Source organism: Anopheles coustani, chromosome 2 (genome assembly GCF_943734705.1).
Source record: "Anopheles coustani chromosome 2, idAnoCousDA_361_x.2, whole genome shotgun sequence".
Taxonomy (NCBI): Eukaryota; Metazoa; Arthropoda; class Insecta; order Diptera; family Culicidae; genus Anopheles; species Anopheles coustani.
The window spans coordinates 70,640,426-70,652,302 of NC_071289.1; the positions used below are offsets into that span (position 1 = coordinate 70,640,426).

The 11,877-nt window shown below is 45.5% G+C and overlaps 3 protein-coding genes across 4 annotated transcripts; 1 reads left to right on the top strand and 2 right to left on the bottom strand.

The window, feature by feature from the left end:
- Nucleotides 1-120: 120 nt before the first annotated feature.
- On the bottom strand, nt 121-1,269 carry LOC131263662 (E3 ubiquitin-protein ligase RNF113A). Its single transcript, XM_058265894.1, has 3 exons — nt 1,156-1,269; nt 385-1,093; nt 121-312 (listed from the first exon to the last, which is right to left on the bottom strand). Exons 1-3 carry the CDS (start codon nt 1,223-1,225, stop codon nt 147-149), a joined length of 945 nt encoding a protein of 314 aa, XP_058121877.1. The 5' UTR covers nt 1,226-1,269; the 3' UTR covers nt 121-146.
- Nucleotides 1,270-1,580: 311 nt separating this feature from the next.
- On the top strand, nt 1,581-3,335 carry LOC131266820 (iduronate 2-sulfatase). Its single transcript, XM_058269470.1, has 3 exons — nt 1,581-1,796; nt 1,862-3,083; nt 3,159-3,335. Exons 1-3 carry the CDS (start codon nt 1,581-1,583, stop codon nt 3,293-3,295), a joined length of 1,575 nt encoding a protein of 524 aa, XP_058125453.1. The 3' UTR covers nt 3,296-3,335.
- Nucleotides 3,336-3,497: 162 nt separating this feature from the next.
- LOC131266819 (H(+)/Cl(-) exchange transporter 5) lies at nt 3,498-11,183 on the bottom strand. 2 transcript variants are annotated; one of them, XM_058269469.1, is made up of 13 exons: nt 10,967-11,183; nt 8,645-8,990; nt 8,001-8,036; nt 7,260-7,423; nt 6,347-7,183; nt 6,065-6,279; nt 5,775-5,983; nt 5,566-5,706; nt 5,384-5,493; nt 5,065-5,165; nt 4,823-4,986; nt 4,534-4,747; nt 3,498-4,462 (listed from the first exon to the last, which is right to left on the bottom strand). In XM_058269469.1, the coding sequence occupies exons 1-13, from the start codon at nt 11,072-11,074 to the stop codon at nt 4,372-4,374; spliced, it is 2,736 nt and encodes a 911-aa protein (XP_058125452.1). In that variant the 5' UTR covers nt 11,075-11,183; the 3' UTR covers nt 3,498-4,371. The 2 variants fall into 2 exon arrangements, with proteins under 2 accessions (XP_058125452.1, XP_058125451.1); XM_058269468.1 differs by lacking the exon at nt 8,001-8,036.
- Between the last annotated feature and the right edge of the window lie 694 nt (nt 11,184-11,877).

The window sequence follows — 11,877 nt, forward strand, 5'->3', positions numbered from 1 at the left end:
GGATTTTTTTATCAATACGCCGTTTGTTTTGATGTAGAAGCTGTCAAACGGTCGTTCGCACTGCGGAAAAATCCTCGGCAAAAGGTGGTCAAAATTAACAGCAAAAATTGGTTTAAGCATTTGTTCGTACATTTGTTTATTTTAATCTAGTCACTATCGGAATTGTTCCCTTCCATTTCTCGCGTCTTAAATCGAGCAATGAGTTCCTTTGCAGGATTGAAAACACCATTGGTCTGCACGCCACAAATCGCACACCGAGAAGATTTCTTGTATTGAGCTAATGCACACCGTTCGCAGAAATAATGCTTGCACCTGTTAAAGAGAAAAAAGCATTCATATTATATGATCAACAATCAGCAACGTTAACAAACGTATCGGTCTTACTTGGTCATAATGGGATCGACAAAACTCTCCCGACAAATGTAGCACTTGAACGGCAGTTCGTCGTCGTCCGAATGAATCTCGTACTTGGTGTCGTCTCCGTCCGAATCATCTGCCGCATACGATTTTCCCGTGCTGGAACCTTCCTGTTCCAGCTGCCAACCGTGTTTGTAATCGCTACGATCGTGCAAAAACTTGCAACTATCACCGAAACCGCAATAACCCGTCTCTTTGTAGTCTTTGCAAATGTCTGGCTGATAGTCCCACCGGACGGTGGACCGAATGTTTGCCGGTGCCCGGATCGGTCCCTTGCGTACCATACCGGATGCTGCGTTGCCCAGGGCGCTGTCTTTCTTCTTGAAGAACTGCGTGTAGTTGTTTAGCCCCCGGTACACCTTGTCATCTTCCTTGCCTTCCAGCTCCTTGTTGATGTCAATGCTCTTCTGGTAGATTGCCTGTGCATCTTTATCTGTTTCGGTTTCGATTTCCAGCTCTGCCGTGGCACCTTGATCGCGTGGCCCTTCCGATTGAGCAGTCCGCTTCGACTTGTAGCTGACTACGATGCTTGCCTCATCCTCGTCCGAATTCGATGAGTTGGCGTCCAATGATTTACTCTGAGCCTTTCTTACCGCCGTAGTGCTCTGAACGTTCGGGTTCGCTTTCTTTCGTTTATCGTGCGTCACAACCACCGACGATTCTTCTTCTTTTTCGTCTGTGAATAGAAAGGATCCAAGTTAAGTTACGCGCTTCTGATTCTCGTCCATGTTACAGTACCAGAATCGGAGGACTGTTTCCGCTTTCTGGCGCCCTTATTTTTAATGTTTCGCTTGATGAAAGTAGACATGATGCACCACGAACGATGAAGAATTCAAGATTGTTTGACGATGCTACAATTTGTAAACAAAACAACATGACAAACCAGCTTGACCTGTTGTCTAAACGAGACACGCGTATTCGACCTGTTGGCTACGAAAAGATATCCTAGCTGTGAGTTAAAAATTCAAAATACAGTTGATTGATTCTTTTTGTACTTTTATATTGATCATTTGGTGTTCATGATGCTGTGGTTATTAATTTATTCAATTAAAGTGAACATTTTTCAAATATTTTTTTGATAGTTTAAACATAAAGCGCCAACTATCTATCCATTTATTGAGTGTCAAATGCGTCAAATTCATTAAAGTTTTTTTTGCATAACAATGAAAATCGTAAAAGTGCCGCTATTGTTTCTTTGTACAACTATTCTGGTCAGTGTAATCGAAACGCAAATTATCGAACGTCCTAATGTGCTGTTTATAATTTTGGACGATTTTCGCCCGGCAATAAAAAACGGATATGGAGACGAGAACGCAATAACACCCAACATCGATCGGCTCGTTCAGGATGGATATTACTTTGCCAATGTGTTCGCACAGGTAAATTGTGCAGATTTCCGAAAAAAAACCCTATCATTTTCCCTAAATTCATCCCAAACTTGTAGCAAGCTCTTTGTGCTCCAAGCCGGAATTCAATGCTCACCGGAAGACGGCCAGATACGGTGCGCTTGTACGACTTCTACAGCTACTGGCGTCAAACAGCTGGCAATTTTACCACACTCCCACAGTACTTCAAGCAGAATGGATACCACACGCATTCTGTTGGAAAAGTTTTCCATCCGGGAGCTTCGTCGAACTTCACTGACGATTATCCGCACAGTTGGTCCGAACCGACCTACCACCCATCGACGGATGAGTTTTCGAACGCATCCGTCTGCATCGATCCTGAGGATGGTGGCCGCATGAAACGGAATCTTCTATGTCCGGTCGTGCCGGAGATGCAACCACTGCATTCGCTTCCCGATATACAAAGTACAGAGGAAGCGAAACGGTTCCTTCAGGAGCATCGAAATGGTGATCCATACTTTCTTGCCGTCGGCTATCGGAAACCGCACATCCCTTTTCGGATTCCTTTCAAGTATTTGGATCTCCACTCGAAGTCGAAGTTCACCACACTCGATCTCGACTATCCACCGTACGGTCTGCCGAACGTAGCTTGGAGCTCCTTCCTGGACGTACGCAATAGGGACGACTTTACACGCTTGAACGTAAGCTTCCCCTTCGGACGTGTTCCGGAAGATTTTAAACTACGCATTCGGCAACATTACTACGCCGCCGTGACGTACGTAGATGATCTGATCGGTCAGCTACTGAAGGACGTGGATCGCAGCAAAACGATTGTGGCACTGACGGGGGATCACGGTTGGGCGCTAGGTGAACACGGGCAGTGGGCCAAGTACAGCAACTACGATGTGGCGGTACGCGTTCCCCTCATTATCAACCTTCCCGACGCATTTTCCGATTCGATCGATAAGAGAAGGATCGATAATGTGGTCGAACTTCTCGATCTATTTCCTACGCTCGTCGATCTTGCCGGTTTGCCGACTGTGCAGCGGTGTGACGAACAACGTCCCCACAAACCACAGACATGCGTTGAAGGGAAATCTCTTTACTCACTGCTTCAACGGAATCGTTCCTCGTCGAGCATCGAGTCAGACGAATGGATCGCATACAGTCAGTACCCACGACCGGGCCCTTATCCAACTCTCGTGCCTAACAGTGATGAACCGAAACTTAAGTACATCAAAATCATGGGATACAGTATGCGTACGGAACGGTTCCGCTACACGGCGTGGATTAAATTCAATCCACTCATCTTCAAGCGAGGTAACGCGATCGTGTGTGATCGTGCAAACTGCTATACATGCTAAAATGTCTATGCTTTTCGTATGTTCGTTTCAGACTGGACCACACTATACGGCGAGGAGTTATACGATCACGCGATCGATCCAAAAGAAAATATGAATCTCATCGACCGAGAACCGCTTTCTTCGATCCGGAATGTGCTGCAAACGAAATTAAAAGAAAAGTTTCCGTAACATCCGGATGGTCTTTCTGTAAAAATTATGTTGACGACACACACCATTACAAGAGATGTTTTTATTACATAAATATACAAATTTATTATAATTTCGCCTCCGTATTCATAATCTGCACCATAATTATCCTTTCTCTATCGCGCCGTTTTTTGCTTTTTTTGCGGACACGGGGGCGCACCGGGTTGATGATGATAGTGATGGATTGGCAACAAACTTCGCATTCGTACATATTTTATCCTACCACATATGCGTGCGGGGTCCCTAAGCGACTACGGCCTTTTCCATCTTTCTAGTTCCTTTCCGGTTGATTTTTGGATCTGATTTCATACTTACTTGTAAAAATATGATAACTTTCTCATACGTCCTAAAAAGGGGGATGGATGTGTGGGAGTACGTTTAGTTACTGTGGCGAATGCCATCGGTTCCCACTTTTGTATGGAGACCAGCATGCAATCGTCCCACGGGAAACGGTTGGTACGGTAAATTTTCTACGACGTTAGCTCTATACTATTTTCCTATATCTTTTGCTATTGTTAGATGCGCTGCTGGTGGTGCTAGGAAGGAGCGTATTGGGCGTGAGATAGGGAAGGATAGGGTAGGATCAACAGACTGAACTCTTCTTCTGCATCATCGTAACAATCATATCGGGTGTGGGATATAAATAATACATTATTGTATAAGAAGCGCGTTATAATAAGTTGCTTCGTGCGCTTTCTTCACTTCTCCCCAAACAAGAATCCCAATCTACCGCAATACTACCTTATCGACCATTTGAAGTCGATGCAATTAGTGTCCCTATTTATAGTGTTCTATTCAACAAAAACCTTGACCGACATCGACGTGTTTAGGTAGTTGATAAGCAAAACCAAATGTTGATTTGAATTCCATCGTGCAGCTTCGGCTGGCGGTAGGCTACGACACATCCCATGGAAACACGAAAGCCATCCATGTTGCGTATGATTCGTAGGAGGCGTGCCGAGGATGTCAAACGAAGGAGCAGGGGGAAGGGAATCAGGTCAAATCGGCCTACTGTGATCTGTTGGATGGATGGGGGAGGGTGTTTTTGTATACCATGATTAGTTAAACAAAACTGTATTCGGATCTTCATTGTCCATCTGTTTGACGTGCCTGAGGACATCCTTTTTGGTTATTACACCGAGGAGGCGGCTGAAAGGTAGAGGAAAATACACAAAACAAACATTAGTCCGATAACAAAGAGCTTCCGTTACAATTCTTACCCATTATGGGTGACCAACGTTTGACGTAGGCCAAGCTTGCGGAACATATCGACGACCGTTTCCATCGGCGTCTGATCGGTGACGGTGATCGGGGCCATGTCGAGGATCTTCTTCAGCTTCAGCGGCGACGGGCCGAGGTTCTGGACCGGTTGGGCCGAAGTAAAGATCACCAGCGATTGACCGGTGATACCGTCGATCATCCTTCTGGCGTTGGCTATTGGCAAGCAGGGTGAACAAAAGTTGAATCAAAAGTGACTGAAACGATACAACGGGGAGTACAAGTGCTTACCTAGCGCTAAATTCACATCCCTCCGCAGTACGAAGCCAACTAGATATTGGTTCTCCTTTGACACAACCACCGGATAGCCGTTGTGTTCAGTCTCTTTGAGTAGGGTCTCGATGTCATCCACCGTCATCGAGTCCTGAGTGATTACTGCTAGAGTTTCGTTACGCCTGAAACAAATTACACCAAGCAATACCGCCAAAAGTTAGAGTTTTCTCCTCGGAGTCTTTGAAGCGAAGATTTCTTACTTTGGCTGCATTACGTCCGCGGCCAGTGTGGTGTGCTGGAATTCGTCCTTGCTATCCAAGAACGGATATCCGTTTAATGCTATGTGCGCATCGTAGATACCCTGAAAGAGAACAACAAGTATCAATAAAAAAACATCATAAACTTATTAAAACAGGATAGATCACATTCTCTTGAGGTGCATTTTACACAATATAGAATTCATGAGGTATACAAATTAGGATTCTGAAACGCCATGGACTAACTTTCATGTGTCAGGAATGAAAGATTTTCTTGAAAAACTTTCACAAGTACCTCTAACTATATTAGCTTTACACATACCTGTCGTCCCAATGCATCCCCAACCCACTTCGATGCCATGGCCGCTGCCATCAGCGGTACGATGTATCGCACTCCGCCCGTTAACTCGAACATGATAACGACAAGGGACACTGAAACGATGAAGACATAGGCGTAAAAATGTCTGCCACGGCATGCTTAGATGATGTTGCGTCGAAACTTACCGGTCATTCGTGTGACCCCTCCGAGTACGGCCGCAGCACCCACCATTGCATACAAACCCGGCGTAATGCAATCGTCCCCTGTCGAACACTCGCCGGAGAAGATCCATATTTTGGGATAGTTATACGCCAGCTGTTCCATTGCTGTTAAGGGGATAAGCATTGGTGTTAATGAAAAAGAAATAGAGACCGGCTTCTTCTAGTTTTCTTACCAATGCCAACAACACGCCCCGTGATGGCACCAAGGGCCAACGATGGGATAAACAACCCGCACGGAACCTTCATGCCGAATGTGAAAATCGTCATGATAAGCTTCATTGCCAGGGCGAGAATAAGTAGCCAGACGGCTTTGTACACGCCCGGCCCGGCGGCTGCGATTTCAATGGCTGAATTGACGTCGGTAAAGTTGCGATTGTAGTCACTGCAACCAGAAATGAAAAGGCGCTTGCTTAATAATTAAAATTGATCGAACCAAAAAAGAAAGAAAAGGAAACGACATTACCACAACGGATCCTGGTTAGAAATGCCGCACTGACTGAAGAGCAGATAGATCAATTCGCTTGTGTTCATGCGAGTGTACGGGTTCGGGTACGCAATAACGGCTGTGATGAACGTCACGATCAACACTTCCGTCACCGGGTACTGGCCAAGCTTGCTGTACTTGCGGAAACGACACCACCAAAGGTTCGCCTTGATGAAAACGGTCGCAATGACACCCTTCGATACGAAAAGAGGATATACAGTTCAAAAGGCTCATTTAGGAGCTATGCTGCTTATGACATACCCCAATAATTCCGAGCCCGATGAATGGTACCAACTCGAAAAAGATCCACGGTTTGTTGTACTCTACGTAGAACAGCACTGAGTGCTCGTTCCCGAACGGGTTGATGGAACGCAGGATGAAGGCCGCAATCAGCGCACAGAAGAAGGACCGCCAAAGCGTTTTGAGCGGGAAGTAGTACGATACCTCCTCCAGACTGAACAGCACTCCTCCGATCGGGGCACCGAAAGCGACGGACACGCCGGCCGCAGCAGCCGCCGACAAGATTTCCCTCTTCTTTGCCTCATTCCGGCCGTACTTCGGGAAGAGATAGGACAGAATGTTGCCGATGCAGCTCGCAATGTGCACCATCGGGCCCTCCTTGCCGAGGCTAAGGCCGGCCGACACGGATAGCATAATGCCGACCGACTTGATGATCAGCGTCCACTTGCCGAGATAGCTGCGGATGATGAACCCGGACAGAATGGTCTTGATCTCCGGTATACCGGATCCGCACGCGTACGGTGCAAACATGCGCACGAGCGAGGCGGCCAACAGCGCGAACAGCATCGCCCACATGATATAGAAGAAGTATGAGATGACGTACGCCCCGAAGCCCTCCCGGGAGGAGGTGAAGATCTCCGACCAGGCGTACCATTGCGAGCAGTTCCCACTGTCGAAAGACGTTTCATTTGACGACCAGCAACACTGCTCCCGATTGAGCCAGAAGGCTTGCGGGCAGATGCCGAATTTCAGGTCCGTCATCCAGCTGGCACCGATGTCGATCACACCGGCCACGCAGCCCGTGAACAGGCCGACCAGCAGCACGCAAACCCACCCGGACCAGGCATCATGGGCGCCCTAAAAAAACAACAAACAGAGAAAATCCATCTCTTTAAATCGGCCGAGCTCTTCCCATCGCGCCATTCTTACTCACCTTCAGCAGATCCCAGAACGAATCCTGACGCTTCTTGACAATATACCGATGCCGCATGCGATCCCGGGCAATGTCCCGCTGCCAGTCGATCGTGTGAAAATCGTCATACTGGCCGATCCCGGGAATATCGTCGCTTGTGTCCGTCATGCCGGCGAATGAAATACCTTACCGGGGAGATGAACAGAGATGAGGTATGAGTATCGAAATGCCCTAGTAACGTCCATATGGCCACCCTTTTTCAAACGAACACACGCGCATCATGCGACATCATACATTAACCGTTTGTTTTCCCATGAAATGTTTTTCAATTTTGGGTACAATTCATGCGAGACATGCCTATAAACAAGTCGAACTGATTTGTTAACAGTGGTTAGTATTGTTATGTATTAGAAAATCCTATAGAAATCATCTTCACAGAGAAATTATTAACTTAAGTAAACAATTGTGGAAAACCAGATAATTAACACCAAAAATAAGTAAATACTCAGGCAAATTATTAGCAAATAAAAAATAATTTAAAAGCAAGCTTCTACGTTGTTCGAAAGAACTGTAATCCTTGTTCGTTAGTAATCCAGGCCAAAATAGTAAAGTTCTTTTGAATAACTTCAGGAAAGTACCTAACAAGATAAAAAAATAAAATAAAAAAGAAACATTTTTGATGATAAAAACACACAGCACAACATCAATATTACAATAGGATATAATAAAACAAAGCAAGAAAATAGAGCAGAAAACAGTTACCTTCCAGTTTACCGGAAAACGAAACGGTTAATGTATCTGTGTGCGATTGATAAATGGGCGCGTTAATCAAACAGTTGTTGTGGATAGTTTCACTTAATATGGCAAGTTGTGCTTTTCGGAGTGCAACTTTTATACTATTTTTTATATTCTTGTTATCTGTTGGAGTCTTGAATCTTGTATTAAATGAAAAATAATTGATCTTCAGAAAGTAATTTGTACATTTCAAGTAAAACTGCTATCTGTACCTTGAATTTGTTGCAACATTTGAAACAATAAAGCAAATTTTCTATTGCATATTTCAATTACATTACGTTAAAAGTAACATTTGCTCTTTGAACTCAGATAATAACTCACTTTACAAGTACAGGAAAAGTAAACACTGTATAAACGCCATACAAGCTAAATTCCAGATGGGAAAAGTGTAAGCTAAATTCCACGTGGGAATGTCGACCATCCAACGAACAGATGGGAACTAGTTTTTTCCGAAGTTCGTAATATCGAATATCCTCCAAAAAAAAAAAAGGACGATTTACCGACCATCCACACACACACATACTTTTCTCAATCATACACACACGCAACCAGTCAATAGTGTCGGGAATCACCAAACCGGGAAGCTGTGGCAGCATTCGGGCACGGATTACCTTCATGATCGGAGTGATGGAAGTCGCGTCCAAACCGTGTATGCGTGGGCGAAGACATTCCTGCCTCGTGATTTGCTCCGCTGCCTCCGCCACCTCCACCACCGCTGCCACCGGGCCCGCTCCCGCTAGTGGCCGCACCGCCGACACCATCCTGCCGGCCACCGGGGTTTGTCGCGTACGGATAGTTCGGGTTGCTCACACCGCCGTTGCTGGGCGTGATGTCGATCATGCCGTCCTCGTCCGCCTCGTACACCGGCACCACCGCCGGATGCGTGAGGGATGTGGTACTGGTTGTGGCCGCGCTGCCGTTGACAGACCGCTCCGCCGATGGCGAATTTCTACTGGCCTACACACCCAAAGCCGACCGGGTTTGGGGAAAATTCAGGGAACAAACGGAAACACTCCATCAACTACTGTTTTTCTTTTTGTTTTTTTTTTTTTTTGCAAAACCTTTTCCCTAGCAGCGGAAATCGCGACAGAATGTTTAATTGATTGAACCCTTCTATCACCCTACGGCTAGGAAATTGCCATCGACCAGTGGCCAATTAAAAATGCAATGCATTTCAGGGTGGTGGCTTCCAATTAGTGTGTCCGGCAAGGGCCAACAAGGGTCTGCAATCCTAGTAACCTTATACGGTGAGCTGGGAATTTATACTCTTCATGTCCTACTTCTGCGTTCGCCTTTTTTTTTTTGCTGTCATAGGGACAATCAACGGGCGTTTTTTCTGCAAGTTATTTAATCATGACACGTTTGGGACTAGTAACCCAAGGCCAATTTCCAGAACACTGCCTGATAAATGTGAGCAAATAGTTGTTCGCTGGAAACGCAAGTAATGGATGCAATCTGCCAGGATACGCCTTGTTTAGGGGCATCACATCCGGCCATTCTAACGCCTACTATGTTTGCCACTAATGACGCACGAAGTGTCAATGCATCGCATAACGCACAGTTTTGCTCGTGAGATTAGAAAGTGATGCAGGATAAAACTAACCTACCCGGGCACTTAACTTCCTGCCTCACTGCGGATGCATACACGCACAATCACACATACACATCGGCTGGTGGAAAAGCCTCAGTGCAGTGCCCTCTGGGCTCGCGTTGAACGGGAAACTAAGATGACTCCGGTGGGCCACAGGAAACTGGACCACACGGATTTGTGGATAGATAAAAATCAATAGACCTTCCGATTGCGCATGTCGCGAGTTCGGGCGGTCAGACGGCCGAGCACAGAAATGTAACGTGCCTTGCGGAGAATGCCCTTAATGTGTTGGGAGAGTTATCGGTGTGCGAAGGAGACGGATAGCACCGGAAGTGCAAAGTTCACGGTCGTGAAAGCAAGACGCATAGCAAAACAAAGAGCATACTTGGCAAAAGCACATGTGATATTTTGTTTAGTTTACGCCAAGAAAACATACGGTCGTAGAATCTCTTTTTAACTTGATTCTGTTCCGTTAATGCTAGGGCGCGTGTACCAGTATTGGGGCTAGTATAGATAAAATTGTTCATATTGCTATACCTTATACACTTATCCTAGATAAAGTTGGTAAGTACCATCTTTTAGTAAGGTTAATGAAATGCTTGGGTTAAATGAAAATTAAATTAATCTAAAAGCAAAGTAAAAAGCATGCTCTAGGATTTCGTATTAGTTTGTGTTCTATTTGAAAAGGCTTCTTTGCTTACGATTCGGTTAGATTTCAACCCGTCTAGTGGCGTAATTTTACAAAGCGCTAATTTGTTTCCATAAAAGTATGTTTTTGGTATGTTAAGGTCTTGTTTCTAACGAAGTTATAGGGAAATCTCTCGCTTTCCGCAAGTACCAACACTGATACCAGCAGGTGATGTTTATAAAAGGAAAACAATTATATCTCTTTAAGACGCTGGCCTGATAAGTGAATAAACCGGTCGTTTATTGACAAAGTAGGCTCATCTGCATCGTTGTACCGGATCTTAAAGCAACAGGGAGGCGTACATGTACGGGCTGCATTCTTTTTTATCGGTCGATGCCCATCCATCGCCAAATAAAGAAGATGCTGTCTTTCCTTTTGGCCCGACGAATGGATCGGTTTCTAAATTTTGTGCTTTTCTTTTGCGCCCTGAGAAGTGGGATCACGATTGCGAGCAATATACATCCTACCGGCACGTGAGACATTCATACTCCACCGGGACAAAAGGCACCAATTGTTTGCGCACGAATTGTCGCACCCGGCGGCTGTTAACGACGTGAGCAAACTACCCGTCCATGAAGTTATCATCGTGACCGCTGGAGTGGCCAGGCGATCATTCTTCTTTGCTCCACGATCATAGCTGATAGCAGTTCTTACCTTACTGGCAACCGACTGATAAGACGTTTGATCTGCGCTGAGCGGATGATTTCCTGCGGCGGATGCTATCGAAAGGTTCGTGGTGCCTTTGAGGGGGAACTTTTCCATACTACCACTGGCCGTCCGGATGGATGGGCCCGAACGGGGAACTTGGTGGCGTTTGCAGTACGGGGCACTATTATGAGTCTTGACGCTGCCACGTCACTTTTGCACACATGCGAAACGCCTACCGAAATGAAGTGAAGCGAAAACCGCCCGTCTGCTCTTTGATCTTGTCCTAATCGTTCACTTTTAATGCAGCGAATGGATGATTAACACATTTACTCACACACACACATATTAGAGCAACATTAGCTGAATAGGCTTACTTGTAAACAAATTGTCGATAACGCCCCTGACCGATATTTCGATACTCGGCGAAACGAAACTAGCGAGCTGCAATGACGCACGGGAAACAAACCAAGGAACTAAACGATAAAAACACTACACCGAAAATATACAAACTAAAGGAAAACACTAAATCACAGCTACCCTCAGTAGTTTAGAAACATTCCATGACGTGCAAGATCTATTGTAAAACGTCGCCGAGGAGATGGTGATGGTGAAATTGGGACGGTGACGTTCGGATCATTTCATTTTATTGCACTTTGTTATGCACGCACAACACCTTTGCTGCTATACATGCCTATCGGTGATCGGCGATTTTTCAATGCGCTCCGTGCATTATTGCATTGTGATGCAGCAGTAGAAAGATATTCTAGTAGCAGATATTTCTGCGCTCGGGAAGACGTGATGCATCGAGACAAACAAATTAAATCAACTAATTGTGGATGTCAGATTATACCAAAGAATGTTAGAATTACGAGGTAAAATCATACGGGTCAAAATGACATAACAATACCTACCGAATC

Bases quoted from the DNA above. Each gene is read 5' to 3' on its own strand.
- LOC131263662 (XM_058265894.1), bottom strand. From the start codon at position 1,225: ATGTCTACTTTCATCAAGCGAAACATTAAAAATAAGGGCGCCAGAAAG. The intron at 1,094-1,155 runs GTACTGTAACAT...TTCTATTCACAG, and splicing joins GAAACAGTCCTCCGATTCTG to ACGAAAAAGAAGAAGAATCG. The intron at 313-384 runs GTAAGACCGATA...TCTCTTTAACAG, and splicing joins GTCGATCCCATTATGACCAA to GTGCAAGCATTATTTCTGCG.
- LOC131266820 (XM_058269470.1), top strand. From the start codon at position 1,581: ATGAAAATCGTAAAAGTGCCGCTATTGTTTCTTTGTACAACTATTCTG. The intron at 1,797-1,861 runs GTAAATTGTGCA...CCAAACTTGTAG, and splicing joins TTGCCAATGTGTTCGCACAG to CAAGCTCTTTGTGCTCCAAG. The intron at 3,084-3,158 runs GTAACGCGATCG...TGTTCGTTTCAG, and splicing joins TCCACTCATCTTCAAGCGAG to ACTGGACCACACTATACGGC.
- LOC131266819 (XM_058269469.1), bottom strand. From the start codon at position 11,074: ATGGAAAAGTTCCCCCTCAAAGGCACCACGAACCTTTCGATAGCATCC. The intron at 6,280-6,346 runs GTATGTCATAAG...TTCGTATCGAAG, and splicing joins TCGGGCTCGGAATTATTGGG to GGTGTCATTGCGACCGTTTT. The intron at 4,463-4,533 runs GTAAGAATTGTA...TCTACCTTTCAG, and splicing joins ACGTTGGTCACCCATAATGG to CCGCCTCCTCGGTGTAATAA.